Here is a 25,424-nt window from a genome sequence, read left to right as displayed (position 1 = left end):
TATGGATTTGCTATGAGACCCAGGTTATTCCCAGGCAAAGGCTCTTTGAAGTTTGGAGCAGCCAGCGAGGTGTCGCCTCCCCTGCTGGGAATGAGCCAGTGGGTCTGGCTTTTAGCCCAACTAGATTGCTTCTGCCATGATGCTTGTCACCTTATACCTGATGGATGGGCCATCAGCACAGCTTGAAGCCAGGGACTCTCTGGGGCAGATTAGGCTCAGGCTCATTAGCATATCAAAAGAGCCATCCAGCCTTTTAGGATGGTGCTCTCTTTGCTAAGAAAAGGACTTCAGCTGTCCCTACACACTCAACCCAGATTGTACCGTTTTGAAGCGCAATCGATGCAGGAATCGAGTGCGATCGTTCTTTTTTTCACGGGCGGTTCCAGGACGCGCCTGCGTCCCCGCAATCGTCCGTGACAGCCCTCCCCCTTGTCCGTGGCTTAGCCACTCATCCGCAAGATGTGTGGCGGCGCCGCTAACCTGGCTGACGGGCCTCGAGTTGCCGGTACGGCGGGAAAACCTATTGGAGCCTGTGGCTCGGTTCCCCTGGACCGGTCGCGGTCTGCTACCCTCAGGGTTGACCCAACATGGACCGTTCTGGACAGGGCGTTTGTGCCACTGCAGTCGGACGTGGTGTCTGCCGGGACTGCTGACAACGGGCAGTGGGTTGGTTAGGTCAACAGCCAGCCCACGCAGGGTTCCCCTGCTGAGTGGCTGTGGACCTAAGGGAACCCCGCGGGAATCCCTGGACCTTCCCAGCTCCTGACAGACGGCACATGCCCTGCAGTAGTTGGCTACATCCCTGTTCATCCGGGGCCAATAAAACTGTTTCCGAATACCGGCGAGTGTCTTGCGGACACCCGAGTGCCCTGTCAGAGGATTACCATGTGCGGATTTCAGCACATGTCCCCTGAACGCACTCGGGACCACAAGCCACTTGGTATCCGCGTGGGATCTACCTGTAGGGGGCTGTACAGACTCACTGTACAGTCTCCCACCTTCCCAGTACACCTTGAAAGCGGCCCCGTCTGCGAGGGGCTCAGCGGCTTGCTGCCTGAGCACCTCCAGGCTTGGGTCACTTTGTAGTGCGGCTGAGAATATGGCGCTGTCAGTTTCAGCCAACTGGCTCATGTCACACGAGGCCAGCGGCTGAAAGGTCTCATCCCTGCGGTCAGAGGAGGGGGAGGAGGCCGGAACCCCCTCCACCTGTTCTGAGCTCGGGTTCTGAGCAGTGCAGCTGCGCGGTACTGCTAGCACAGGTACACTGTCAGAATGGCACAGACGGGCATTACTCAAATCATCATTGCATGCAGTAATGACATTGACAGGTATAGACATTTTTTCATTACAGACAGGTTGTACAAGAAACTCAGGTACAGTTACAGCATCATCACAACAGACAGTCTGTACATCAAACTCAGGTGCCTTTGAAGCAGGCACTATTGAACCTGGTACCCTTGAACTGGGCACATTCAACCCACCTCCCCCTGGTGCTCCCCCAAGTGTATAAAGTACCTGGTGGTGGGTGGAGAGTCCGTCTCCTTCCGTGAGCGACAAGGCGGTCGTGGCAGGTTCATAGTAGGACACAAGCTTGCCCAAATCAGTCCCCAGCAACACAGGGACCGGGAGATCCTTCATAACCCCAACAACCCTTTCGTGGACCCCTCCCACTCCCCAATCCAGCTTCACTCTTGCGTGGGCTATGTGGAAAAGGGTGCCCTCTACTCCAGTAAGGGCAAGGGATCGGCTGGAGCTGATGCTCTCCTTTGGCACAAGATGTGAGTGAACTAACGTGATGTCAGCTCCGGTGTCTCGAAATCCGGTGACAACTTTGCCGTTCACTCTAACAAGTTGCTGCTGGTCGGTTCGGTCGCGGATTTCCTGTCCGCGTGCAAACAGGACAAAATCTGATGATCCAGGCTGTGGTTCGCTGGCGAGTTGCCTCTGCTGTGGGTGAGGTACAGGTGATGCAGATGATCCAGGTGCTGGTGGTGTCTGTCTCCGCTCCGGACAGTCGAATTTCATGTGTCCGGGCTGGCGGCAGTAGTGACAGGTGACCTCTCCAGGCGCTGCGGGCCTGGGTGCAGCAGCTGCGCTGGGTGGCCTCTGTGGCGGACGGCTCACAGGGGCAGGAGGGTCTGCCGAGGTATTGGGCTGACCTCCTCTCCAGCTGGATGGGACAGTTCTGCGGGTATCAGCCACCCGGGTAGTTGCAAAAGTCTCAGCAAGGTCTGCAGCGACAGTGGCTGAAGCCGGCCTGCGTTCTAACACAAACTGTCGTACATCAGCAGGGCAAATGTTCAGAAATTGTTCGAGGACTATCAAGTCCTCCAGGACGCCATAAGACCCTTTGGTGAGGCCTAGCGTCCACTGGCGGAGTGTGGTGAGCAAGCTGCTGACCACATCTCGGTACGAATCAGAAGACTTTTTCTGCCAGGCCCTGAACTTTTTCCGATAGGCTTCTGGCGTCAGCTGGTACTTAGTAATGATAGCGTCTTTTATAGCAGCATAATCATTGTCCTTCTCCGCAGGCAATTCTGCGAAGGCATCAAGCGCTTTGTAGCGCAGCAAAGGTGTCAGATGTCTGGCCCACTGGTCTTGGGACAGACGATACTGACGGCATGCCTTTTCAAAAGACCGCAAAAACAAGTCAATGTCAGTGTCTTTTTCAATATTAGCAAATTTAAATTTTGCACTTACGGGTGCTGCAGCTCCTTCAGCAGGGAGGCTGGGCGGTAAACTCCGGCTGGCCTGTTGAACTTTTGCCATGTTTAGCTCATGCTGTCGTTGGAGCTCCCGTTCCGTAGCAGCCGCTTGCCGCTCCCGTTCCTCCCGCATTTGGCGCTCTGTCCGCGCTTCTGCAGATTGGCGCTCCTCACGCATGTACTGCAGGTACTTGTCCAGGTCAGTGTCCATCAGCTTTTGTAATGCCTGCTGCATTAGCGGATCAGTACAAACGGACAGTCCAGTACTGGCCAGTTCCGGGCGAGTACTGTCAGAAACTCTGGGATTGGGGTCCACACTGACATTCTCCGGCGTAACTGTTGATGCAGGGCCCTCAGGATGCACAACCTCTGTACGGTCAGGAGTCTCAGTCTCTGGTTCCCCTCGATTGTCAGATGGGCTGGTATCCACTTCAGCGGACACTCCCGGCTCCCACAGTTGCTGGGTATCCCATTGAAACAATTCCGTTACCAGGTCCTGTTGTTTCTTGCGGCCGACATCAATGCCTCTCTCTTGGCAAAGATTTTGCAGGTCCGCCAGGCCCATTTTCTTGTAGTTCCCGGACATTTCCATGCCAAATAAAATAAAACTTTTGGGGAGGGGTACTGGCTACACAGTCTCTCTGTATATATAAAAAATATATTGCCTTCCAGCTACACCAACGAATTAGTTCGTTTCTCGATAGCGCTAGCGCTATCGTAGATACTTTCAGCACAACACAGATCCCACCACTGTCACATGAGCCCTAGTGGCTGACCGCACTTAGCCTTCTAAACGGTGCCAGCGCACAGATCGTGCGAACTCTGGTCGCAGTCAATGCGCAGGAACCGTTAAGAATTAGCCGCAGACAACTCAGAAGGGAGCCTGTGAGACACGGGTAATTACAACGTCACCTACTGGTTCAGAGTAAACTGCCACCACCGCGGTTACTATGGGACCGTGGGGCCCACTAACTGACTGACTAATCCTGCGAATAAAACGGTTAAACACACGATATTCTGTCTAGCCAACAACAAACAAACAGTAGCGTATCTTCAGAGACCCGGGATCATTTCTGTGTGTGCTGATAAGCAGGGTAGCGAAACAGTGAATGACTTGGGGAAAGTCGTTTATTCACGCAATATAAATAATTAATATATACAGACAATTATGAAAATCAACAATTATTAAAACAGTAATAGCCAGTATGAAAAATAAAAGAAGGGAGAAAAATACTTAGTTCCTGGAAAGATGTCCTTATTGTGGGAAGAATCATAAAGTTCTTGGTTTCAAAGTCCAGAGTTCAGAGTTCAGACCAGGTGGATGCCAGCATATCCTCAAGCTGGCATCTGATGAGTGCAAGATGGTTCAGTGTGGAGGACACTGAGTTTGGGTCCTCAGCCATTCTTATGCCCCTGCTTCAGTAGGAGGGAGTGAGGGCGGGGAGCCATACACCCCCTTCAAAGATGAGATGAGCCCTCCCCTTGTACTGGGGCTAGAAATCATATCTACCCATATATGGGCTCTATCTCACAGAACCGTACAGGTCAGGGCAGATTTATTAACATTTTCAGGTCTGTCTCGATTTACCCAGCGCCCTGATACCAGACATGAGGGGTGGGACCCCTGTGGTATCATCAGGGCACTTTGAAACTGCCTAACTGGCAGTCCTTACCTCAGAATGTTCTGAAACTTCCTCAGAACCAGCATCGGGGCTCATGCTACACTTCCCCCACGTTTGGCGAAGCTGCCATCTCAGGAACCCCAGAAATATGACAGATCTGGGAAGTTATGGATTCGCTATGAGACTCAGGTTATTCCCAGGCAAAGGCTCTTTGAAGTTTGGAGCAGCCAGCGAGGTGTCGCCTCCCCTGCTGGGAATGAGCCAGTGGGTCTGGCTTTTAGCCCAACTAGATTGCTTCTGCCATGATGCTTGTCACCTTATACCTGATGGATGGGCCATCAGCACAGCTTGAAGCCAGGGACTCTCTGGGGCAGATTAGGCTCAGGCTCATTAGCATATCAAAAGAGCCATCCAGCCTTTTAGGATGGTGCTCTCTTTGCTAAGAAAAGGACTTCAGCTGTCCCTACACACTCAACCCAGATTGTACCGTTTTGAAGCGCAATCGATGCAGGAATCGAGTGCGATCGTTCTTTTCTTCACGGGCGGTTCCAGGACGCGCCTGCGTCCCCGCAATCGTCCGTGACAAACAGTAATCTGGATTTTCAATATTTATGCCACTGTGTGTCATGAAGTGTATCATGGCTCCAGAAGTCCCATTGTCCGACATACTGTGTACAGTTGGCAGCAATTTAATACCATTGTTACCTTCTCCAGGAATGAATCACATCAAGATCAAAGCGTTTAATATTTCACTTGATCTCTAAGGCTACTTTCACACTGAGGCATTGCGTTCCCTGTTATAAAGGATTGCAATGCAACGGAGGGGAAAGTCACATTGTATATGCATGCTGTCCAACAAATAAAGTACATACAAACTGTTAACACATAAGGTATGTGGTACCGCACTGCATGCATCATGTTATGCCAACTGATCAGTCGTAAGACCAGCGGCGGCGCCACGCTGGGGCTTACCCAGGCTTTAGCCCCAGCTGGCAACTCATTAGCCCCCCTCAAAGCCCCCCCGCCGGCTGCCGCAAGTGTCCAACCCGACCTCGGCTCGTCATCTGTCTGCACTGCAGTGGAGCCGAGCCTGGCTGCCTGGGAGGAGGGTGAGGGCTTGGGCTGGCACCCACCCACCCCAGCGATCAGTCCCATGGACTCCCAACCACCCTGGCGACATGTCCGCTCTCTCTCAGACTCTCTCTGCGGCAGGCCAGTCACGCTGTGTGACACACACCCAGGCCAGGCACCGACCCACGGACAGCGCACGGGACTGGAGGCTGGACTCTGGAGCTGACAGCCAGGCCAGCAGGACTTGGAAGTCGGAACTCCGACAAGGTGGGGGCGGTCACTGCGGTGGCTGTCCTCTCCAGCCAGCCAGTCAACTGCCAAATAGTTTTTCTGCCCCAGGCCCCCCCCAGGCCTCCTGAGCCTAGCACCAGGCAGCAGGCACACCACCAGTCCACCACTAGCCCCAGCCACCCAGGCCTGAGCTGCCCCCCTGACTGAGCTGAACACCACCAACAACCCCCAGGCCTGACTCTGGGGCCCCAGCCCACCTACCAGTCCACCAGCCAGGCCTGAGCTGCCCTGGGGCCCACCATCACCAGCCAGGCCTGAGCTGCCCTGGGGCCCCCCATCCCACCACCACCAGCCAGGCCTGAGCTGCCCTGGGGCCCCCCATCCCACCACCACCAGCCAGGCCTGAGGCCTTCCCACCAGGCCTGAGCTGCCCTGGGGCCCCCATCCCACCACCACCAGCCAGGCCTGAGCTGCCCTGGGGCCCACCACCACCAGCCAGGCCTGAGGCCTTCCCACCAGACCTGAGCTGCCCTGGGACCCCAATCCCACCACCACCAGCCAGGCCTGAGGTGCCCTGGGCCACCCATCCCACCACCACCAGCCAGGCCTTAGCTGCCCTGGGGCCCCCAGCCTCCCACCACCAGCCAGGCCTGATCTGCCCTGGGGCCCGCAGCCTACCTACCACAACCAGCCAGGCCTTAGCTGCCCTGGGGCCCCCAGCCTACCACCGCACCAGCCAGGCCTTAGCTGCCCTGGGGCCCCCAGCCTGCCACCAGCCAGGCCTTAGCTGCCCTGGGACCCCCAGCCTACCACCGCACCAACCAGGCCTGAGCTGCCCTGGGGCCCCCAGCCCACCACCACTAGCCAGGCCTGAACTGCCCTAGGGCCCCCAGCCCACCACCACCAGCCAGGCCTGAGCTGCCCTGGGGCCCCCAGCCCACCACCACTGGCCAGGCCTGAGCTGCCCTGGGGCCCCCAGCCCACCACCACTAGCCAGGCCTGAGCTGCCCTGGGGCCCCCAGCCCACCACCACCAGCCAGGCCTGAGCTGCCCTGGGGCCCCCAGCCCACCACCACCAGCCAGCCCTGAGCTGCTCTGGGGCCCCTAGACCACCAGCCACGCAGGCCTGAGGCCTCCATCCCACCACCAGTCAGGATTGAGGTGCCCTGGGGCCCCCAGCCCACCACCACCAGCCTGACTACATATACTGGGGAGAGCTATACGCCTGGCTACATATACTGGGGACAGCTATACACCTGGCTACCTATGCTGGGGACACTGGCTGTCTGTCATTATGTGCATTTACTGGTGAAAAGTTGTCTCTTATGTGCATTTACTGGGGAAATGCTGTCTATCATTATGTGCATGAACTGGTGAAAAGTTGTCTCTTATGTGCATTTACTGGGGAAATGCTGTCTGTCTCTTATGTGCATTTACTGGGGAAATGCTGTCTGTCATTATGTGCATTTACTGGTGAAAAGTTGTCTCTTATGTGCATTTACTGCGGAAATGCAGTCTGTCATTACGTGCATTAACTGGTGAAAAGTTGTCTCTTATGTGCATTTACTGGGGAAACGCTGTCTGTCATTATGTGCATTTACTGGTGAAAAGCTGACTCTTATGTGCACTTACTGGTGAAAGGCGATCTGTCATTATGTGCGTTTACTTCATTTTTTTTAATGTAACTATGTTAGCTGGTACAACTACATTACAGATAGCCCCGCCCACATGACATCATGACCATGCCCATTAACAACCCCCCCCCCCCACCACCAAGCCCGGCCTGCCAGCCGTTGTGCCCCCTTTGAGCCCCCCCAAAAATCTGAAGCTGGAGCCGCCACTGCGTAAGACACTTCCAAGGTGCTTATGTGAACGAACCATTACAACATAATCGCATTGTGTTAGTAATGCCATTATATTTACAAAGTTTGCTTGGTTGAAAAAAAGACGTTCATTCATGAAGTCCAACCAGAAAAAATAAACAAGTAAAAATTAGATACCTTTCTTTCCTGCATCCTCACATACACCAGTATACTGTCCCATTCACACCAGTGTGAAAGCAGCCCCAAAAAAATCTAATGTCTAAAGAAATAAAGGCGTCTCTTGCATGGTCACATGTTGTAAAAACACTGAAGAACAACTGTTGTCCAAAAAGAAACATGGTTGCCTGTGATAATATGGATAGTTTAAAAAATAGTGAAATAGTAAAAAAATATGCAACAGTGATGGATAAGTTGGTTAGTTTTATTGCCGTTACCATTATTTCTGTTAGGCTACGCTCACAGTGGTGCATTGTGGTGCGGCATAACGGTGCTTTCCGAACTGCAATGCACCATGTATGCAATATTTACAGTGTGACCGGTGCAATTCAATAGCGTGTGGCATCCCAACCCAATGCACAATGCAATATCTCCAAGATCCGCCCATTCTTAACCCCGGACACGACCAAACTGCTCATCCATGCCCTCATCATCTCCCGCCTTGATTACTGTAACTCACTCCTTTCTGGCCTTCCCTCTGAAACGCACTGCCCCCCTTCAATCAGTGATGAACGCGGCTGCAAGACTCATCCATTCTTCGCACCGCTCTGCATCCACATCTCCCCTTTGTGAATCCCTGCACTGGCTCCCTATCCGTCTCAGGATAAGTTTCAAGATTCTATGCCTGGCGTATAAATCTGTGCACAAAACATGCCCTACCTACATCTCGGAGCTTGTTCACAAGTATACACCAGGTCGCCCCCTCCGTTCCTCCAACGACCTTCGCCTCACCACCCCGCGCATTTCACACTCCCATGCCCGCCTGCAGGATTTCTCAAGAGCTGCACCCACCCTCTGGAATGCCCTTCCACCACCCATCAGACTTGCTCCCTCTTTCAACACATTCAAGCAAGCCCTCAAAACCCACCTCTTTATGATGGCCTACCCACCTCCTACCACACAGTAACTCTCTAAGGAATATTTAACAGCCCCCCCTAGTGTTTCCACCCATCCCTTTAGATTGTAAGCCTCTGGCAGGGTCCTCCACTCCCTAGTGTAATCTACAGGATCATGTGCTCCTGTCCTATGACAGCCTGTACTTGTATTACTGGGCCTACCTAACCAGCCCATATTGCATGATCATGTATTTTGTACAATTTGTATGTATAACTTTGTTCTATGTGTATAACCCTATGTATGTCATCCTTGTATCATTGTATATATTTATTGTCCAGCGCTGCGTAATATGTTGGCGCTTTATAAATACAATAAATAATAATAATAATGCACTGTATGCTGTGCGTTACCTCAAAACACGCACTTTAACAGTGAAGCATACTTTCATTGACGGTATGCAACCCAACGTGTGGATAACGTGAGGTGCGACCTTCCCTTTCCAATGTGTTCCTGCTATTACAGTGAACACAGTGCAATGCCCACTGTGAACTTAGCCTTAAAGGGAAGGTTCAAGCAAAATAAAAAAATGTGTTTCACTTACCTGGGTCTTCTACCAGCCCCATGCAGCCATCCTGTGCCCTCGTAGTCCCTCACTGCTGCTCCAGTCCCCCGCTGGCAGCTTTCTGACCTCAGAGGTCGGCGGGACGCATTGCGTACATTTTCACGCATTCCCGCTAGTGCAGGAACATTAACACATACATTTTTACGCATTACTGGTTTAATGCGTAAAAATGTACGCATTAAACCAGCAATGCGTAAAAATGTATGCGTTAATGTTCCTGCACTAGCGGGAATGCGTAAAAATGTATGCAATGCGTCCCGCCGACCTCCGAGGTCAGAAAGCTGCCAGCGGGGGACTGGAGCAGCAGTGAGGGACTACGAGGGCACAGGATGGCTGCATGGGGCTGGTAGAAGCCCCAGGTAAGTGAAACACATTTTTTTATTTTGCTTGGACATTCCCTTTAAACACAGTGCTTCTCCATTCAGCACAGCCCTGTGAAAAGTATAAACAAACAGCAATAAGGCATACATACCCTTATTTGAGCTCCAGAAGATATGTATCCTCTGATCATTTTTAATGAATAAATAATCGTAGCATACTGAATCAGTTTGTTTAATTGGGTTCCTTTTTTAGTTAAAGATAGTCAATGGGATGCAAACAACTTCGGCTCACATATAAATGTAAACTAATGCAAGTTGTATGCAGCCTGTAACTGGGCCTTTCAGATTCACCACGAAGTTCATTCAGTTGACAAAATTCCAAGCTTCATACATTTTTGCATAAAACTTGCATGCAAGCCAGAATTATTTGCATCTTATTGACTTTTTGGGGGATTTTTTTTAGGACTTTGGTGGAAAACAAACAACATTTTAGGTTATATTGATGTTCAAATGTGAAATGTGTTTGTATGTGGTGGCTGGATAGTGTAGTGGTTAAGGGCACCACCTTTGACATGGGAGACCAGGGTTAAAATCCTGGCTAGGGTAAGTACCTATTCAGTAAGGAGTTCAAGGCAAGACTCCCTAACACTGCAGGGTGGCCTCTTCAGCGCGCCTTTAGTGGCTGCAGCTCTTGAGCGCTTTGAGTCCGACAGGAGAAAAACGCTATACAAATGTTTGGATTATGTAATAATCAGTAGTTAGTCATGTGAGCGCAGGTTACAATAAGCAGACATCCAAGCACAGGATATTATTAACGCGGTTCTGTCTGCAGAGACACTGAACAGCTGGCTGGAAATTGCGATGCCTATAGATTTCTTATAGGTGACATGTTTGTGGGATGTCTGAAGAAGTCCAGGTTATGCATGTACACATACAGTAGCCTAACTTATTGGAAGTACTAGGTTTTACATTTTTCCCCCAACATTATTAACTGCATTGCTTATGGATAATTGGGGAATATTATGAGAAGATAATTTTACACATAAATATATATTTGTATATTCATATCGTTTGTTACCTATTGTGTCTTACAGAAGCAAGCAAGCTGGTCATGTCCTATGTTGCAGCTGTCTGTGGAAAAGGAGCTGAAGTTAATCAAGTGAAGGAGCAGCTTTTGCAGTCCAATCCCGTGCTGGAAGGTAAATCCAGATTAAACATTAGCCAAATTTTCAGTTCTGCCTTGACATAGCCGTGATGGACATGTGTGTGCTAAGCAGTGTTTCTCAATGTTTTATTGGTATGTACCCCTTTTAAAACCCTGAACTCACCAAGTATCTCCTAGCATAGTAAACATTATCACAAGTACCCTTTAAAGGGAAGGTTCAAGCAAAAAAAAAAAATGAGATTCACTTACCTGGGGCTTCTACCAGCCCCATGTAGCCATCCTGTGCCCTCGTAGTCACTCACTGCTGCTCCAGTCCCCCGCTGGCAGCTTTCTGACCTCGGAGGTCAGGGCCACATTGCATACATTTTTACGCATTCCAGCTAGTGCAGGAACAAAAATTTACGTGTTTCACCACTAACGCGTAAAAATGTATGTGTTAATGTTCCTGCACTAGCGGGAATGTGTAAAAATGTACGCAATTTGGCCCTGACCTCCGAGGTCAGAAAGCTGCCAGCGGGGGACTGGAGCAGCAGTGAGTGACTACGAGGGCACAGGATGGCTGCATGGGGCTGGTAGAAGCCCCAGGTAAGTGAATCTCATTTTTTTTTTTTTGCTTGGATCTTCCCTTTAAAGCGGTATAAATCCCTGACTTAATATTCAATAAAAACATATCTTCCTACTTTTTATATGCCATACGGTTATCATATTTGCATTTGTGCATACGTATTATTATTCATTTAGAAATTACGAGTTTTCAAAAGTACAGTTTTTTGCTTTGAGTGCTGACTTGGTTTTATTCATTATGTATTGAAGGCAAAAATGCTTTGAGTTCCTGTCTGTGTCCAGCAGCTTCTGCACAGTCAGAAAATGTCACATTCCTCACTTGATACAATTAAGTAAACACAAGATAACATTATCTACACTTTGGATGGTCTATATTTCTCTGCACTGAAATTGTAGGTCCAGTGTGTAACCCTTTGAATGCTGTTCTAGTAAAGAAAAAAAATGCCGGTTGTATATAATATGCTGTAAATATTTTTTTACAGCAAAGAAGAAATGCTGGGTTTCATACCGCTTTAAACAAATATATATATTTAATCGTTGTGCATGATAATTGGTTCTAAACCATTTCCAAGCATTTACTATTGCTTTTAATTAGCTAAAATGCTAATTGGGTGTTTTTAAAATAAGATTTATCACTTTCTAAAACTCAAAATTTGTTATTCTTAGTTAAGTATATCAAGCCAGAGTACCCCCAGAACCATCAGAAGTTCCCTTTGAGGTACGCTTACTACACATTGAGAACCTAAGTGCTAAGGCATGAATATTTAAGGAGAGGAGACCGGCACTGCTGTTCATATGTTTATTGTGTAAAATAAATTGCACTTACAGTTGCTGGATCAGTCAGGTCTACATGCGGCTAGGTCCAGTCTTCTGCCTAAGTCACTGTGGAGTGCTGAAACCCTTCCCTTCTTGCCACACCACTAAGGCATGGATATGTTCAGTTTATCTGTTGCCGATCCAGTGCACCAAATGCAGTGTTTACCAGCTCTAAATTTACATTGATTAACAATGTACAAACTTTAGTGAATTGTGCAACAATACTTTTTGCAATAAAATACTGAAAGTACCTAGCTGGCCTCTGGTAGGTTGATCCGATAGATCCTTTTTTATAGTTTTATACACACCTTGATTACTGTCCCCTGCAGGTATTGGGACTTGATCCCTCTGGTGACAGTTCTGGGCTAAATAGTGTACAGACGCTTTTTTAGCTTATAGGTTAGTGACTCATTCTGTTACTATGGAGGGAGACGCAGGGACGACGTATGGGGCATGAAGGAGTGGCTTCCCACTGGTGGGGTGAGTGGGAGAACAATGTGCTTGGTGGTTGCTTGGGTGTAGGATCCACCATGCTATCTCTTTAGGCAGTGTTGTGGTGATCCTGTACACATGCTAGACTCTTTCTAGGTTCTTGCTAGAATCTTACCTGAGCCCATCTTTATCGGTCACCCTGCCTGAGTTTAATCTACTGTGTGTACATAGCTATTGTTTAATATTGATTGATTAATATTAATCTTTCTTAGAAAACCGGAATCATTTTTTTTCCCTCTGTGTTCTTTTACTAGCCTTTGGAAATGCAAAAACTATGAGGAATGACAATTCATCCAGATTTGTAAGTACTCGTTTATGGAAAATAATTGTTGAGTGGTTCATTTTAATATGGCCCTTGGAGCCAATGTCTAATCTTCTGATGCACAGAGTACAGATTCCTGGCTAGGAAATAGCCGCAGTTTATTGACTTGTACACACACACTAACTGCACGATATCAGACCAACATAGATTCGACAGTTGGATCGGGCAAACCGCCTGTCAGTTGCTCGTCAAAACGTTTGCATGCGTACACATGCCTGATTATCGTCCAACAGACTAAAGTCAGATGATAATCAGGCTGCAGGTTGGTTCGTGTGTACTTAGCTTAAGGGATTCCAGTGCAAAGGTGTTTAGCAGATCTAAACTGTATCCAGAGCCAGCATTACAGCACCCTCAAGTAGTCCCTTTTTAAATGCTACAATTAAAAGTTGCAGGCAAAGGCCCACTTGTGGTGGCCCTGTATTAAGTGTAAATACTACTTACCGGTATGTTAAATATGCACTTCTACTGTTCATGTTTACATTTGCTTGGATATTTAATTACTTTTATTCTTAATACAAATTTACATTCAAAAAGTTGAAGTGAAAACAATACTAACACATACTAACATATTTCAACATATATAGAGGATGAAAAGTGAATGTGAATCGGCACTGCTGAAACGTAACTTTATTGATATCTGAGCTTAAAACATCTGCTCATCAGGCAAAGTTTCATCATATGAATAAGTGAATGACAATTGCACATACCATTGTAAGTGAGAGCTGATATTGGGTGTGGTGCGTGCTGGGAGCTGGAGCTTTTCAAGTTTCTTATACCAGAGCACGCTGAAGTGGCAATATTATAAGGAGAGAGTTGTACTGCCACCCCGACTTCTCTCGTAAGAAAAGTGATGTCTATGTAGTGCCAGCCCCTTTCCTTCTACAAAGTCTAACATATTTCAAGCTGTTAATTTGGCTCTAAAGGTGGCCATACACTGGCCCGATTTGCGGCAGTTTCGGCAGCAGATTCGATCACTGGGATCGAATCTGCTGCCAATCGTTCGCGCAACACGCACCCGCCGATCCGATTTCCTCCCGAAATCGGATCGGTCCGTCGATCGCGCCGTGCGGGAAATTACCCTCGATCGCCCGCGGGTAGGGAGCGCGTCGCTAGCGGCGGCCGATCCGATCAGGTATACATTACCTGAGGCTGGCTCCCGGGCATCCCGTCCGTCACTGCTCCCGTCATGGCACCTCTGGCATCCTCGTATAACTTCCGCTGTCATGCCAGTGACAGCGGAAGTACAACTAGAGGGCGCTCTATTTGAACTTCCGCTGTCACTGGTGTGATAGCTTAAGTTCTATGCGGATGCCGGAGCCGGAGGTGCCACATGACGGGGACATCACGCCCGGGAGCCAGCCTCAGGTAATGTATACCGGCGGGGGGAGCGGCGGCAGCACCACCACAACAGATTGTGATCGGTTTCAGGCTGAAATCGATTCACAATCTGTTTGCAGGAAAGGCAGCCATACGATCCCTCTCTGATCAGATTCGATCAGATAGGGATCTGTCAGCTGGTCGATCTGATGGCACATCGACCAGTGTATGGCTGCCTTAAGAGTAGGTTCACACTTAAAGAGACACTGAAGCGAAAAAAAAATGATGATATTATGATTTGTATGTGTAGTACAGCTAAGAAAAAAAACATTAAGATCAGATACATCAGTCTAATTGTTTCCAGTGCAGGAAGAGTTGAGAAACTCCAGTTGTTATCTCTATGCAAAAAAGCTATTAAGGTGGCCATACACTGGTCGATGTGCCATTAGATCGACCAGCTGACAGATCCCTATCTGATCGAATCTGATCAGATAGGGATCGTATGGCTGCCTTTACTGCAAACAGATTGTGAATCGATTTCAGCCTGAAACCGATCACAATCTGTTCAGCTGCTCCTGCCGCCTGTCCCCCCCCCCCGTATACATTACCTGAGGCTGGCTCCCGGGCGTCTTCTCCGCACTGCACCGCACCGCTGTTCTTGCTCCATCCCGGCGCTTCCTGTGTTACTCCGTGACCAGGAAGTTCAAATAGAGCGCCCTCTATTTCAACTTCCTGGTCACCGGAGTGACACAGGAAGTATAAGCGTACACTGGGACATGCGGAAATGCGGTGCAGCGAGGAGAAGAGGACCCCGGAGCCAGCTTCAGGTAATGTATACATGCTCGGATCGGGCCCGAATCGTACGCCGCAAGCGACGCGCTCCTACCGCCGGGCGATCGAGGGTAATTTCCCGCACGGCGCGATCGACGGTCCGATCCGATTTCGGGAGGGAATCGGATCGGCGGGTGCGTTTAGCGCAAGCGATTGGCAGCAGATCCGATCCCAGGATCGGATCTGCTGTCGAAACGGCCGTGAATCGAGCCAGTGTATGGCCTGCTTTAAGCTCTCCGACCAACTTGGTCGTGGAGAGGGCTGTTATCTGACTTTTATTATCTCAACTGTAATTGAACTGTTTACTTTTCCTCTAGCAGAGGAGAGTTTATTACTTCACAGACTTCTCTGAAAGACTCATTTTGAATGCTGAGTGTTGTGTAATCTGGACATATTATAGAGTGATGCAATGTTAGAAAAAACACTATATACCTGAAAATAAAAATATGAGAATATTTTCTTTGCTGCTAATCTTCTAGTAATTATTCATAGTACACAACCAATTCATTATATCATATATTTTTTTTCGCTTCAGTGTCTCTTTAAAGGGACTCCGAGCAGTGCAGAAACTATGGAAAGATGCATATCATTTTAAAGCTCTTTTCTCCTCTTTCCAATGATATATAAATAAATATAAATTTCGAAAATAGAGAAAACTGAAAGGCGTAGGGCGACGATTTAGGTGTCGTCAGAAAGAGGAGAAAGAGAGCTTTAAAATGATATCCATCTTTCCATAGTTACATTGTATTACACAGGGCGACTTTTTCTCAAAGTCAGCAGCTCCATTCAGCAGAAAAAGTCACCCTGTGTAATACAATGTAACTATGGAAAGATTGATATCATTTTAAAGCTCTCTTTCTCCTCTTTCTGACGACACCTAAATCGTCGCCCTACGCCTTTTAGTTTTCTCTATTTTCGTGATCAAAATCGCGGCCACGCGGACAATTTCAATCGCAAAAATATTGAAAACTAAAAGGTGTAGGGCGGCGGTTTATATATCATTGGAAAGAGGAGAAAGAGAGCTTTAAAATGATATGCATCTTTCCATAGTTTCTGCACTGCTCGGAGTCCCTTTAAGTTAAAAACGTATCCGGGCTCCCTTTTTTGGCCCAGATCAAAAACGTAGCCAAGGATACCAAGGTTAAAGATAGCAGCCCTTTTCACTCAAATTAAAAACGGATCCGCATGCGTTCAAGGGCATCCGTGTTCAAAACCTGAATCGACCTTCCGGATTTGCAACATTTTCTTGGCCCCCAGATACACGGACGGGTAGTGAAAATAAATAGGGAAACGGATCCCCCTCTACACAGGCAGTTTTGGACACAGAAACTAATATGTTTCTGTGTTCCAGCCTGTGAGTGGGGAGGGGGCTGCCATGCTGGAGGGGGTAGCAGCCAGGACAGGGGTGGCAGCGGTCGGTGGGGAGGGGGCGGTAACTCCCCTCACCTGGGTCCCCCATCCCTGCTCCCCCTCCAGCTATTTGTGCAAAATGTGTTAAAATATTATGTCGGCAGTGAGCGGGGAAGCCTACCTTCTCTCCTACTTCCTCCACTCACCGCGTCACTTTTTGCAATGCCGCCCTCCGAAGTATAGATGCATTGCAAGTTGAGCGGTGGAACGCAAGATAGGAAGGTAAGCGTCCTCGTTCGCTGCCTACATTATATTTTAGAACTTTTTTCGCAAATAGCTGGAGGGGAGCGGGGACGCGTGACCCAGGTGGGGGAGGGGGAAGCGACCCCCCTCCCCGACAACCGCTGTCACCCCCATCCTGGCTGCTTCCCCCTCCAGGTTGGCCCCCCTCCCCCGGCATACGTTTCCACAGATAGTTAAAAAGTTAAAACGGAAAGGGGGGGGGGGAATGGATCCGTTTCAAACGGATCCGATCCTGAACGGACAAGTGTGGACCTAGCCTTAGGGCGGCATAGTAAGCTGCAAATTCTCACTGACATACCATAAAAAGGGTGGTTAAAGGGGCACTACAGCGAAAAACTGTAAAATTTAAAATATGTGCAAACATGTACAAATAAGAAGTACATTTTTTCCAGAGTAAAATGAGCCATAAATTACTTTTCTCCTATGTTGCTGTCACTTACAGTAGGCAGTAGAAATCTGACAGAAGTGACAGGTTTTGGAATACCGTTTTTAAACGGGCTGGGTCTACTAGTAAAGAATAAAAGCCTCGCTGAGAATCCCCTATGAAGAGATGGACTAGTCCAAAACCTGTCACTTCTGTCAGATTTCTACTGCCTACTGTAAGTGACAGCATTATAGGAGAAAAGTAATTTATGGCTCATTTTACTCTGAAAAAAATGTACTTCTTATTTGTATATGTTTGCACATATTTTAAATTTTACAGTTTTTCGCTGTAGTGCGCCTTTAAAACCAAACCCACTGATAAAATCTCTAGAGGTTCTAAGCGGACGTAACAACTCTGAATCACAATAAAATGATATACAATAGTGCTTAAAGAACTTTAACTCAGGCCGCACCCACCCACCTCGCTCGCCCGCACCCGCCCACCTTGCTCGTCCTCCCAGCTCCCTGGTCCCAGCTGTCCGTTACTGTGCACATGCGCAGTAACAAAAAACCTGGGACACAGGGACAGCTGGCTGCTGGACGCAGCGACAGTTAGGTTTTATTAGGTAGGATAAAGATATTCCCAATACTCTTCTTCCCACAAGAAGTCTTTATTGTAATGATCTGCTCTGCTGTCTGCACAGACAGACAGCTTTTTGACCATTTTGTAGGTCCGAGTGCTGCAGGTCCCTGGAAAGGAGACCTGTCTTCACTCTGCAACTTGCTGAGTTGCTGCTCTGGTGAGGAATTTGCATCCACTTGGCATGCAAATTGCTTAGATGCTTCCTTTGATGGCTTGCAGTATAAATACCATTTCCTCCCAGAATTCCCTGCTGGTCATAAAGGTTTGATCCTGCTAGACTTACCTTGAGTCAGCCTTTGCTAATTGTTTGCTAAGTTTATCTTCCTTGGGAGTGCACTGGCATTCCTTCTAGCGTAGTCAGGTTGTTAATTATCTGTATTGCCTTGTCTTGTCTTTCCGTTGCGATTGTCTTGTCGCCAGCGGCGGTCGACATGAAATAATTCTGTCTGTTGGGATCGCATTCGCCCTAGCAGTAGAGGCGGTGGTTTCTTCTGTACTCTGTCTTAGGGGTGCAAGCCAGAGCAGCGGTTGCTACTGGTTGCTCCATTTCTCTGTCTGTCTGGATCGCATCCGCCCTAGCGGTAGTGGCGGTGATTCCTTCTGTACTCTGTCTGGGAGTGTAGGCCAGAGCTGCGGTCGCTACTGGCTGCTCCTTCTGTCTGTCTTGTCTGGAACGGAACAAACGCTTGCTGTAGGCTCAGTGAGGTAACCGTTTAGCAAGCGTTCGCGTGCTCTATTCATTTTCGTGCTACATTGGTTAGTTAGGGTTGGCGCACATTGTCTCTGTTGCGCTTCTCGTGCGGAAACCGCGCCATTAGCGTGTTTTGTCGCTGTTGCGCTTCTCGTGTGGCGACCGCGCTTAGCGAGTGCGTTTGTTATTTTGCTTGGCATTCTGATCATTATTGTTTGCTGTGTCTGTTCCTTTGCTCTGTCTTACTCAGTCTGGTATCGCTATTGGCAATCGCCATTCTTGCGATTGCGTTTCCATTTGGTTTCCGCTGTTGTGTGTTAACTGTCGCTGGGTGGCGACTAGATTGGTGGACACACATACACTCTGTCTCTGTGCTCACTCTCTTTCTAAGGGCTATCTTGCCCTGCATTGCTTCAACTCGTACAATTCCCAGCTGGCATCTGTGGCAGTGCAGAGGGGTTATTCGTCTGCACTCCACAGCTCTATCTGCCAGTGGGAATTTCCCTCTACAGGTGCATTGCACCAAAGCTGGGTTCTGTTATTTTATACGCTTGTGGAGGATTTCCGCAGTGTCAGCGCGCATCTTGTGCGCTGACCACGGAAATAATTCCCCAATCGTTACATTTATCATCTGTATGGCTGATATTGTGGTGAAACCCCTCCCCCACTGTGATGTCAGGGCCAGTTTCCTGTCTTTAAACCTTGTTGCATTATGGGAAATAATGGTTCTTCCTAATGCTAGGTACACATGATGCAATTTTGTGACAGATTTACTGTCAGATGAATTATTTCCGACAGGTCCGATCTGATTTCTGATCGATTTTCCATAGAAGTGAATAGAAAATTGATTGGAAATCAGATCGGACCTTTCGAAAATAATCGATCTGACAGTAAATCTGTCAGAAAATTAAATTGTGTGTATCTAGCATAACTGCCAAACAAGCAGTATCTGTGCATAGAACCTCAGTAAACAAACATTCAGTTGAGATCACCTGCTAGGACTAAAGACGTTGTCACCTGTGATAAATTTCAGAAAGTAAATCTGGGTGAGGAAAGATTTTACAATGGCAAACACATTTATAAATGAATATTGTAAAAAAATTAGCAAGTTTCTTCATTATGTTATTTTCACTTCAGTTCCTCTTTAACCACTTGGCGACCGCCCACTAACTATGGGCGGCGGCAAGGTGGCTCCCCCAGGACCGCGTAACGCTGATCTGGGGCGGCACCTGGGGGACTAATTAGCCGGGAATCTATGCGCGCACATCCACTGGCATTAGGCTCCGCCCACCCGCGACGTCAACCCACCTTGTAAATACCCGATCTACCGCATAGAAAGTGTATAATACACTTTGTTAAGCTAACAAAGTGTATTATACAGGCTGCCTCCTCCCTTGGTGGTCCCACTGATCGAGCGACCACCAGGGGAGGAGGCAACTGTGTATGTAAAGGCACACACACACACGAATCCTGTCCCCCTGCCCCCCTGATCGCCCACAGCACCCTTCAGACCCCCCCTGCTCACCCCCTCAGACCACTGTTTGCACCCAATCACCCCCTTAATCACCCATCAATCACCCCCTGTCACTATCTGTCAATGCTACCCTTTAGATTAGGTCCTAAGCTGCCCCCTGGGGGCTCCTGATCACCCCCCACACCCTCAGATCCTCCCCAGACTCCCCCCCCCCCGTGTACTGTATACATCTATTCTCCCCTGTAATCACCCACTGATCACCTGTCAATCACCCATCAATCACCACCTGTCACTGCCACCCATCAGATCAGACCCTAACCTGCCCCTTGCGGGCACCTGATCACCCGCCCACACCCTCAGATCGCCCACAGACCCGCCCTCAGATCACCTCCCAAGTGCATTGTTTACATCTGTTCTCCCCTCTAATCACCCATCAATCACCCCCTGTCACCACCTGTCACTGCTACCCATCAGATCAGACCCTAATCTGCCCTTTGCGGGCACCCAATTACCCACCCACACCCTCAGACCCCCCTTATCACCTCGCCATTGCATTGATTGCATCTATTGTCCCCTCTAATCACACCCCTGATCACTTATCAATCACCCCCTGTCACCACCTGTCACTGCTACCTATCATACCCATCAGATGAGACCCTCATCTGCCCCTTGTGGGCACCCAATCATCCGCCCACACCCTCAGATCCTCCTCAGACCCCCCTAATCACCTCCCCAGTGCATTGATTGCATCTATTCCCCCCTCTAATCACACCCTGAGACACCCATCAATCACCTCCTGTCACCCCCTAGCACACCTATCCATCAGATCAGGCCCTAATTTGCCCCGTGTGGGCTCCTGATCACTCGGCCAAACCCTAAGATCCTCCTCAGACCCCTGTCCGATCACCTCCCCAGTGCATTGATTGCATCTATTCTCCCCTCTAATCACCCCGAGACACCCATCAATCACCACAATAACTGTGGCGCTGTAAAGATCAGTTTTGATTTTTTTTTTTTTTGTCAAAACTCAGTGACCACAGCTTTCTACTTCACAAGTACTCCCTTTTGCTAGGTAGGTGCTCTTTTTCCTGGGTAGTCTCAGAGGAATACCCCTAAATTTAGCAGTCCACCATGGCAAAAAAGGGGTATTCCGCTGAAGAGGCCGCCGAGATTCTGTCCCAGTGGGGTGAGTGTGATTGGGAAGCCTCAACCGACGAATCATCCTGGTCAGAATACAAATCTGGTGAACATCATTGCTCTCTGACCAATAGCAATGACGAGATTGAGGTCCCGGCTAGAGCCAGGCGTACCACACTCCATGTCACTGGACCGCAGTATTAGACTCAAGGGCAGCAGAGTGGTGCTAGCGCTGATCCGAGTTTTCTTGGTGAGGCATGCACCAGCAGCGTAGCATCTCCTGGACCTAGCACCAGTACTGCCATAGACCCTGTTGAAGTGGCGAGCACCAGCATGGTAGTAGAAACTGGTTCGGTGGCACGTGCATTAAGACCCGAGTCGCAGCCACCAGCAAAATGGGCCCGTACTACCCATAGTCTCCCAAAGGTGCTGGCAAATCCCAATTGGCAATCCCCTGGTTCCGCCGCACCCGTACTGCCCCCTTTCACCGCCCAGTCTGAAGTCCAGGTGGAGACAGATAATATAGGATCGGCCCTAGACTTTTTTCATCTGTTCTGCACCGAGGATCTCTTAATTGTGGCTGAGATCAACTGGTATGCCACACAATATGCAACCGCCAATCCAAGAAGCTACCATGCCCAGTCTTTTCGGTGGAAACCACTCCAAGTTTCCAAATGTAACATTTTTTGGGGCCTTCTCCTTAACATGGGTCTAGTCAAAAAGAATGTATTGCGGTCTTATTGGTCTACGCACCCAATACATCACATGCTGTTGTTCTCTGCTGCCATGTCCAGGTCACGATTTGAGAACATCCTGCGCTTCCTGCACTTCAGTGACAATACAACCTGTCATCCAAGAGGCCACCCTGCTTATGACCAGCTCCACAAAATTCAGACCCTCATAGACCACCTGTCATCAAAATTTGCAGATGCTTATACCCTGAACCGAGTCATTTTGAGGCATTTTGTTTCCAGACTACTCCTCCCGGCTTAACTTGTGACAAAAAAAAATCTTCTATGAACTCACCATACTCCGAACAGAATACCTTGGGGTGTCATCTTTCTAAAATGGGGTCACTTATGGGGTTCTTATACTGTCCTGGCATTTTAGGGGCCCTAAACCGTGAGGAATAATCTGGAAACCAAATGCCTCAAAATGACCTGTGAAATCCTAAAGGTATTCATTGGACTTTGGGCCCCTTAGCGCACCTAGGCTGCAAAAAACTTTCACACATGTGGTATCGCCGTACTCAGGAGAAGTAGCAGTGTTTTGAGGTGTATTTTTACACATACCCATGCTGGGTAGGAGAAATGGACAATTGTGTGTAAAAAAATCAAAACATTCTCATTTACAGAGTTATTTCTCCCACCCAGCATGGGTATGTGTAAAAATACACCCCAAAACACATTGTACTATTTCTCCTGAGTACAGCGATACCACATGTGTGACACTTTTTTGCAGCCTAACTGCGCTAAGTGGCCCAACGTCCTAAGAGCACCTTTAGGCTTTACAGGGGTGCTTACAATTTAGCACCCCCCAAAATGCCAGGACAGTAAACACACCCCAAAAATTACCCCATTTTGGAAAGTAGACACCCCAAAGTATTCAGAGAGGGGCATGGTGAGTCCGTGGCAGATTTCATTTTTTTTTTCACAAGTTAGCAGAAATGGAAACGTTTTTTTTTTGTCACAAAGTGTCATTTTCTGCTAACTTGTGACAAAAAGTCTCAGTAAATACTTTGGGTGTTTTTTTTTTCCAAAATGGGGTCATTTGGGGGGTATTTATACTATCCTGGAATTCTAGCACCTCATGAAACATAACAGGTGCTCAGAAAAGTCAGAGATGCTTCAAACTGAGGAAATTCACTTTTTGCACCATAGTTTGTAAACGCTATAACTTTTACCCAAACAAAAAAAAAATCCAATAACTGTCTATATATTGATCAAAGACGTGTAGCACAATACATTTAGACAAAAATGTATATAGAAATTTTACTTTATTTGAAAAATGTCAGCACAGAAAGTTAAAAAAATCATTTTTTTTTTGACAAAATTCATGTCTTTTTTGATGAATATAATAAAAACTAAAAATCACATCAGCAATGAAATAGCACCAAAAGAAAGCTGTATTAGTGACAAGAAAAGGAGGTAAAATTCATTTAGATAGTAGGTTGTATGACCGAGCAATAAACCGTTAAAACTGCAGTGGTCTGAATGGAAACTAAAAATCACATCAGCAATGAAATAGCACCAAAAGAAAGCTGTATTAGTGACAAGAAAAGGAGGTAAAATTCATTTAGATAGTAGGTTGTATGACCGAGCAATAAACCGTTAAAACTGCAGTGGTCTGAATGGAAAAAAGGTGTCTGACCCTTAACCTCCTTGCCGGTTATCCCGAGCTCAGCTCGGGGTAACCTGCGCAGGAGGATTTCTCAGGCCCCGCTGGGCTGATATGCATAATTTTTTTTTTCCTACACGACATGTAGTACGCGATCGCAGCCGCTCGCCGCCGATTCGCCGCTACCCGCCGCACTGAGCCGCTACATGATTTAAAAAAATAAATAAATTAAAAAAAGTGCGGCGCTGCCTCCTTGCCGGATTTTTTAGACCGGCAAGGAGATTAAGGGGTTTTAAGACTGCAGTCCTTAACCCTCCTGGCGGTTAATTTTTTTTGCCATATAGGCAAAAATCCTTTTTTTTAATCTTTTTTTTTTTTGTTTCATGTAAAGCTACCAGAGTGATAGCTACATGAAACACATGTGTCCCTCTAGTGCAATCGTCGCCGGCATCAATAGCAAACTGGGGAACGAGTATATAACGCGCTCCCCTGTTTGGCTTCTCCTGTCGCCATGGCGACGATCGGAATGATGTCATGGACGTTCGCCGATGTCCTGACGTCAGACGCCTCCGATCCAGGCCATAGCGCTGCCTGGAACTCATTGGTCCGGGCAGCGCAGGGCTCTGGCGGGGGGGGGGCCTCTTGCGCCGCTGCGTGCGGGCGATCGCCGCAGAGAGGCGGCGATCAGGCTGTACGCGCGGCTAGCAAAGTGCTAGCTGCGTGTACAGCATTTTAAATGGAGCAAATCGCCCCACCAGGGGCTGAGATATCTTCCTGCGCGGCATAGCCCGAGCTCAGCTCGGGCTTACCGCCAGGAAGGTGAAGTGGTTAAAATGCAAAACCATTTAAAAGAAAAAAAGCTGCTTAAAACAAGTTAGTATTGCGGTAGTTGCACATGTTGTTTATTGCATTTACCATAAATACTCAAGTATAAACTGTGACGAACATTACGGAAAGTCGTGTGCGTAATCGCCAACGATTTTCGTATGGTCCAGCACCATTACTGTCAGTGCTGTGTAACTGTACAATAAATGTCTTTCCTTTCTCTATCCCCCCCCCTCTGAGAGCATTGCAGAGTACAGTACCTTACCCCCATGTCCTGATAACATGGAAAGGAATTTCACACGTGGCCTACCTCCTAGGCAGAGCCATTTGCTGCACAGCTCATGTCCCAGAAAATAGATCCAACCAGTAAGATAAGAGATTCCCTCCAAACTCATAGACTCAAACAAAGGAAACTTTAATTTATTCATAATTCAAAATAGGTTTGGCACAGAGAGTCAAAAATTACATTTTTGGATACCCATAAAGCAGTTATATCATTCACCTGAATTACAATTTTCTAACTGTAAGGAATCAGTAGAGAAACAGCTTTATCCGGCCTGCGTAGAGCGAATGCGATAGAATAGGCATGTGTAGCCTCGTGTGATACAGGGTCGCAGGCCGCTTATGAATATAGCCTCGGATTTGCGATGCGCCAATCTGGGGCGGAGTCACACAGAGAATTCATAAATGTTAAATTTTTTGCTCTGAGTCTGGGGGCGGCAACCTGCTGATTAGGAAGTAACCCCGCCTTAAACACACCTACTTTCCAGGTAGTGACAGCCCAAAACTCAGGTCCTATAAAAGTGGGGCGGGACCAAACCCACCCAGTTCTCCAAATTCCATCGACCAGGAAAGTCCATGCAGGCGTTCAAGGAGAACCAACGCCTGCTGTGTTCAAGGACTCTTAACATTAATGCCTACTTTTAAACTGGACTCTGTTTTTTCATTCTCCAAATGGACTATCAGCCATAACTACCGTATATACTCGCAAGCAAGTCGACCCGCATATAAGCTGACCCCCCAACTTTTAACTGAAAAAACAGGAAAACATGATTGACCCTCATGTAAGCCGGGGGTAGGAAATGCTGGCCGTGTGATTCCCTCCAGTGTGTCCCAGTATAGCTAGTATAGTGTCCAGTATGAGTAGGTAGTGCCTCAGTATAGCTAGTATAGTGCCCAGTATAGCTAATATAGTGCCCTGTATAGCTAGTAAAGTGCCCAGTATAGCTAGTATAGTGCTCAGTATAGCTAGTATAGTGCCCAGTATAGTTAGTATAGTGCCCTAGTATAGTGCTCAGTATAGGTAGGTAGTGCTCAGTATAGCTAGTATAGTGCTCAGTATAGCTA

The 25,424-nt window shown here is 48.1% G+C and overlaps 1 protein-coding gene across 4 annotated transcripts in view; it reads left to right on the top strand.

Annotated features, from left to right (window-relative positions):
- The window catches only part of MYO1B (myosin IB), a 927,952-nt gene that overhangs the window by 670,467 nt on the left and 232,061 nt on the right, over positions 1-25,424 (top strand). For all 4 annotated transcript variants that reach the window (XM_068244859.1, XM_068244861.1, XM_068244860.1 and 1 more), the window contains exons 5-6: positions 10,542-10,646; positions 12,739-12,785. In XM_068244859.1, coding sequence (XP_068100960.1) covers positions 10,542-10,646; positions 12,739-12,785 — 152 coding nt within the window. The remainder of the gene's footprint in view (positions 1-10,541; positions 10,647-12,738; positions 12,786-25,424) is intronic.

This window comes from Hyperolius riggenbachi, chromosome 7 (genome assembly GCF_040937935.1).
Source record: "Hyperolius riggenbachi isolate aHypRig1 chromosome 7, aHypRig1.pri, whole genome shotgun sequence".
Taxonomy (NCBI): domain Eukaryota; kingdom Metazoa; phylum Chordata; class Amphibia; order Anura; family Hyperoliidae; genus Hyperolius; species Hyperolius riggenbachi.
Note: the sequence above shows the minus strand (reverse complement) of the source record. Positions and strands in the feature narration are given on the sequence as shown.